The sequence below is a fragment of the Phaenicophaeus curvirostris genome, chromosome 27 (genome assembly GCF_032191515.1).
Source record: "Phaenicophaeus curvirostris isolate KB17595 chromosome 27, BPBGC_Pcur_1.0, whole genome shotgun sequence".
NCBI lineage: Eukaryota > Metazoa > Chordata > Aves > Cuculiformes > Cuculidae > Phaenicophaeus > Phaenicophaeus curvirostris.
In genome coordinates, this window is record NC_091418.1 from 4774553 (window position 1) to 4780158 (window position 5606).

At 59.9% G+C, this 5606-nt stretch overlaps 1 protein-coding gene across 1 annotated transcript; it reads right to left on the bottom strand.

Annotated features, from left to right (window-relative positions):
* Nucleotides 1-1206: 1206 nt before the first annotated feature.
* Nucleotides 1207-4633, bottom strand: PCNA (proliferating cell nuclear antigen). The gene is made up of 6 exons (XM_069877355.1): nucleotides 4324-4633; nucleotides 3066-3163; nucleotides 2626-2693; nucleotides 2222-2416; nucleotides 1845-1968; nucleotides 1207-1751 (listed from the first exon to the last, which is right to left on the bottom strand). Exons 1-6 carry the CDS (start codon nucleotides 4542-4544, stop codon nucleotides 1669-1671), a joined length of 789 nt encoding a protein of 262 aa, XP_069733456.1. The 5' UTR covers nucleotides 4545-4633; the 3' UTR covers nucleotides 1207-1668.
* Nucleotides 4634-5606: the final 973 nt, after the last annotated feature.

Here is a 5606-nt window from a genome sequence, read left to right on the forward strand (position 1 = left end):
TAGCCCCTTCAGGCACTGGAAGGTTGCTAAGATTTCCTCAGAGGTTGTCAGGGCTGGGTTCCTGTGGACAGCAGCCACCTCACTGACACAGCAGAACCTTAATTCCTTAATCAGTGCTGCCACCCCGTGAACTCTTCCACCCACTGGGTTTCTGCAGCAGAGCAGGAAGCACCTGCAGCACAAGCCACCACCTCCTACTCTGACAAAATCACTACCCAGGGTTTCTTCACTCAAGACAGAGCAGCCACTCAAGGCTTCAGACCCAGAAGAAGAATTTATGGTGCACGGGTAGCAAGGCAGTATGTGAGCCAAACTGCTTTCAAATCGTACTTTTAGCGATCAAACCTTTACCAATAATAAGTTTTAGGCCCCTCACCATAAGAAGGATGTTGAGGCTCTGGAGCGAGTCCAGAGAAGAGCAACGAAGCTGGTGAGGGGGCTGGAGAACAAGGATTGCGAGGAGCGTCTGAGAGAGCTGGGGGTGTTTAGGCTGGAGAAGAGGAGGCTGAGGGGAGACCTCATTGCTCTCTGCAACTCCCTGAGAGGAGGTTGTGGAGAGGAGGGAGCTGGGCTCTTCTCCCAAGGGACAGGGGACAGGACGAGAGGGAACGGCCTCAAGCTCCACCAGGGGAGGGTCAGGCTGGACATTAGGAAATAATTCTTCACAGAAAGGGTGATTGGTCCCTGTCCGAGGCTGCCCAGGGAGGGGTTTAAGGGCCAGGTGGTTGAGGTGCTGAGGGACATGGGTTAGTGATTGCTGGGAATGGTTGGACTCAATGATCCAGTTGGTCTTTTCCAACCTGGTGGTTCTATGATAAAGAGGAATGTGATTGTGGCTGTCCTCACTGGAGGAATAGCCTGGCCTCAGTGAGCCAGGAGGAGCAAAGCCAGCACTCAGTTGTGCCAAGGAACCTTCAGCCACCGTCCTCAAGTCCGTGGCTGCACTCAAGCTCCACTCAGAGCCAGCAGCAGCTCCAGAAAGAGCCCTCTTTCCTCTGCCCAAGCTAATGGGAAAACCAGGAGCTGCACCACAGAGGGATTATTTACAGCACCGTGAGCCACCCTGGTCTTTCCCAGGTTCAAGCAAAAGCTGGAATCTCCAGCATGAAAAAGCCCAGCAGTGGCCCTGCTGCAGCCCCTTTGGAAAAGGGAGGAGGGTATATAGGTGCAAGTTCGACAAATCACTGATTCAGCCATTCAACAGGATAAAAACCACGCAGCTATATTCTTTATTTCCTTCTTTTGAAATTTCAGTTAGAATATCAGCATCAAAAATAAGTGGACAGTCAGGTTAAATGAACTGGTAGCGCAAGGGAACAGCGGCCCCGGTCAGCTGCTGCTCCACGGCTGAAACTCCGGGACTCAACTCTACTCACATTAAACGCTGCACCTCTTCTCCAACACCAGCTGAGCTGAATAAGGAGTTTCGCCTTAAGACACATCCAAGAGGTTACGGGAGGTACAGGAACAGAGTAGAAAAAAACCAAACAACCTTCCTATTTCCAATGGCACCAAAAACAGCAAAGGAGTTGAGAAATATTTACAGAGGTATCTACACAAGATGCCTAACAGCGCCCGTTGATGCTCCAGCGGACTGGAATTGCTAACACCACCATCTCCTTCCCCACATCCAAGGGCTGCCTGGACCTCCCCTCAGTCCGACTCCAGTTAAGAGCCTTCTTGTTGGTCCTCAATCTTTGGAGCCAGGTAGTATTTCAAGTGTCCCATGTCGGCAATCTTGTACTCCACCACTGGGGGAGAACAAAGGGCACTTAGCAGGCTCCTCAGAGAAGCCGTTTAGGGTTTTACGAGGGCGTTCGAGGAGAGCTGCTGCGGCTACTTACCCAGGGGCACATCTGCAGACATGCTGAGGGTCACTGTGGGCGACAGCGGAGTGGCTTTGGTGAAGAAGTTCAGGTACCTCAGCGCAAAGGTCAGCTGCACCGGCTCGTTCATCTCAATGGTGACCTAAGGCCCACCAGCCAGGTTAGACCACACCGTGTGCTGCGAGCTCAGAAACTTTGAGAAAGGTGGTCACTGCTGCCCCCACCCCATCCCACTGAGCACTACCCACATGCCCCAGGGACACAGGCCTCATTCTAATCAGCAAACCAGAGAAATATGAAACCCAGTCATCCCGCTGTAGCTCCCAGAGAAGCAGTCACAGCAGTAGAAGCCTCAACACTGAAGACACCAGAGTAAGCAAGAAGGCTTAACTTACAGCTTCCTCCTCTTTATCCACATTACTGGTCTGCGACAGCTTGATGTTCCCATTGCCCAGCTCCCCGTTAGCTGAAAACTTCACCCCGTCTTTCGCGCAGGAGATGACGACGGCATCACCGATGTGGCTGAGGTCTCTGCAGATGCGTGCGAATTCTGCTGAAGGCATTTTCACGACACAACTGTATTCCTGCTCCTGCAAAGGCGGCATCACAGTTAAACTTCGACCAAACAGCCTGGTGCAGTCACTGCCTTTGAGTTTTGTCTTCCCAAAGGAATTACATAGGATCGCTAAGGCTGGAAAAGATCTCCAAGATCACCAAGTCCAACTGTCAATTCCATTAAAACTCCAAATCTGATGTGAACACAGGCTGTGTCTGCAGTCACCTGAGCTTATTCACTTACCGGAATTCCCAGTTGTTCCACATCGAGATCCATAAGCTTCATCTCATAGTCCGAGACCTTTTCCTGATCTAAAGAAACAAAGCACCGTTTGACTAAGTGTTTCTGAGTATCTACGATCCCAATTTTGAATTTTGCCCCTTCTCCCCGCAAAGTAAAACCACCTCAGTAAGCTCCACTTTGTTTTATCAGAGCTGGAAACCCAGAAATTACTCCAATTGCCTCTTGTAGGCTGGAAGAGGATGGCAACCCGCCTAGAGCATCTGTTTGTGGCCTTAAGAGTTAAAAAAAAAGCACTATTGGCTTTTTTCATGTTGACTCCAGCCTGGTTCAGGAGCTTCCCTGTCAAGCAAACCCTGCTACTTGCTCTCCCAGCATCTGAGGTGCCGAAGGCTCCCTACAAACACAAGGGGGGCACAGCAGCTCCCAAACCCAACACTCACTCGGTGCCTCAAAGACGAGAGCCAAGGTATCTGCGTTGTCTTCTGCTCGCAGAGTGATGATGTCCTCGTTTCCAGCACACTTCAGGATTTTGGACATGCTGCAGCGGGGGGAGATTGATCACTGGTGGGGTTCAAGGTGGGGAGAGGGGTGACACCAGCCTGTGACAGGGCCAGCACAAGGTCGGGAGGCACAGGGCTGGGGGGGACACATGGAGCTGGGGGGAAAAACAGGGACACATACAGAGCCTGGAGAGGGAAAAGAGAAGCCCCCCGGGGGTGGGAAGACAAGATGGGGCCAGGGAGAAGCTAGGGGAGCCCCTGAGGGGGTACGACATGGGGTCTGGGGGTAGCAGGGCCAGGTTGGGGGAAAGGAGGAGCCCCCAAAGGGGGACAGCAGAGGGGGAGCCCCTGGGGAGGGTGTCACACAGGGCTGGGGAGAAGGACATGGAGCTAGGGGAATGGGGTATGAGGGGACACGCAGGGCCTGGAGAGGGGGGGGAAACAAGGCCAGGGAAGAGCAGGGGGTTTAGGGGGGACACAGAGCTGGGAAGAGGGGGAGACACATGGACAGAGGGGGAAACAGAGGGAGCCCCAAGGAGGGGGGGGACAGGGGGAAATGGAGGGAGCCCCGAGGAGAGGGAGTGGGATGGGGGGGAAACAGGGGGAGCCCTGAAGAGGGGAGGGAGGAAACAAAGGGAGCCCCGAGGAGAGGGAGTGGGATGGGGGGGAAACAGGGGGAGCCCCGAAGAGGGGAGGGGGGAAACAAAGGGAGCTCCGAAGAGGGGGGGGGGGAAGCAGAGGAAGCCCTGAGAAGGGAGGGGGGATAAGGGGGAAATAGAGGGAGCCCTGAGGAGGGGATAAGGGGGAAATAGAGGGAGCCCTGAGGAGGGGATAAGGGGGAAATAGAGGGAGCCCCGAGGAGGAAGCGGGGGGAATAGGGGGAAACAGAAGGAGCCCCATGGCGGGGGGGGGTAGGGGGGAACGGAGGGAGCCCCGAGGAGGGGTGGAGGGGGGAACACGGGGCAGGGGACACACAGAAGGAGCCCTGAGGGTGGCAGGGGGGCACACGGGGCAGGGGGAGCCCCATGGGGGGAGGAAAAGGGGGGCCCTGGCTCCTCCCCCCCCCCAGCCTTTCCCGCCACCGCGCGCCGGCAGTGACGTCACCGCGGCCCCGCGCGCGAAAAACGGCGCGAGAGGCGGGGAGGGCGGGGGGGGATGGGAAGGGGCGACCGGGAGCGGCTCTAAGCGACCCCCGCACCTGGCGAGGTTGACGCCCATGGCGATGTTGCGGTCGCAGCGGTAGGTGTCGAAGCCCTCGGAGCGCAGCGTGAGCTGCACCAGGGAGACGTGCGAGGAGTCCATGCTCTGCAGGCTGATGCCGCCCGAGCCCAGGTCCCAGCACGCCTCGGTGATGAGGTCCTTGAGGGCCTCCAGCACGCGCTTGAGCACGGAGCCCTGCACCAGCCGCGCCTCGAACATCCCGGCGGCGGAGCGAGCGGCGGCAGCACGGAGAAGGAGGAGCAGAAAGAGGGGCGCCCGCGCCTTTTATAGCGCCTCGCCCCACCCGCCGCGCGGCGCGGCCAATCAGGAGCCGCCCCTAGCGCCAAGTCCCGCCCCCTCACTCGGCGGAAGCCAATCAGAGGTCGCCATGGCGCGGGGCCCGGCCGAGGGGGCAGCGACTGCCCTGCCTACAGCGCGGCCTGCGGCCAATCAGACGCCACCCTTGCTCTAAGCCCCGCCCCTTGACTGGGCGGGAGCCAATCAGCGCTTGGCGCGGCTCGAGCGAGCTCGCGCGGGGCCCGCTACCGCCCCGCCCACTGCGCGACGCGACCAATCAGGTGCCGCTCCTGCCCTAAGCCCCGCCCCCTCGCTGAGCGGGAGCCAATCAGAGGTCGCCATGGCGCGGGGCCCGGCTGCGGGAAAGCCGCGGCTGCTGCCGCTGGCGCCCAATCAGACACCGCCCCTGCCCTAAGCCCCGCCCCGTCGCTCGGCGGGAGCCAATCAGCGCTCGGCGCGGCTTGACCAGCGCGGGGCCCGGCCGAGGGGTCAGTGTCCGCCCCGCCCACTTGCGCGAATCGACCAATCAGAAGCCGACCTCTCTCTAAGCCCCGCCCCCTCACTCGGCAGGGAGCCAATCAGCGTTCAACGCTGCTCGAGCCAGACCCGCCCAGTGCGCGACGCGGCCAATTAGACGCCGTCGCTGCCCTAGGTCCCTCCCCCTCGCTCGGCGTGAGCCAATCAACGCTCGCGCTGGGGGCCGGTGCGCTCCGTGCCCGCCGCCGCCGCCGCCGCCCTCCCTCCGCCCGGGCCTCTCCTCCGCCGCCCGTTCCTGCCCGGATCTCCGCGCCTGAGTGGAAACAGGCGGCCAGCACCTCCCAGGGCGCCCCCGCCGCGGCACCCGCCCAGCCGGGCTCTTCCCGAGGCGCCGAGGGCTCCCGCCTGTCATGGCGGCGGCGGCACATCCGGGCACCGCCGGGCGGGGCCGGGCACCCCTCGCCCCGCCCCTCAGGGCCCCGCAGCGACCCCTGGCGGCGGCGGCGG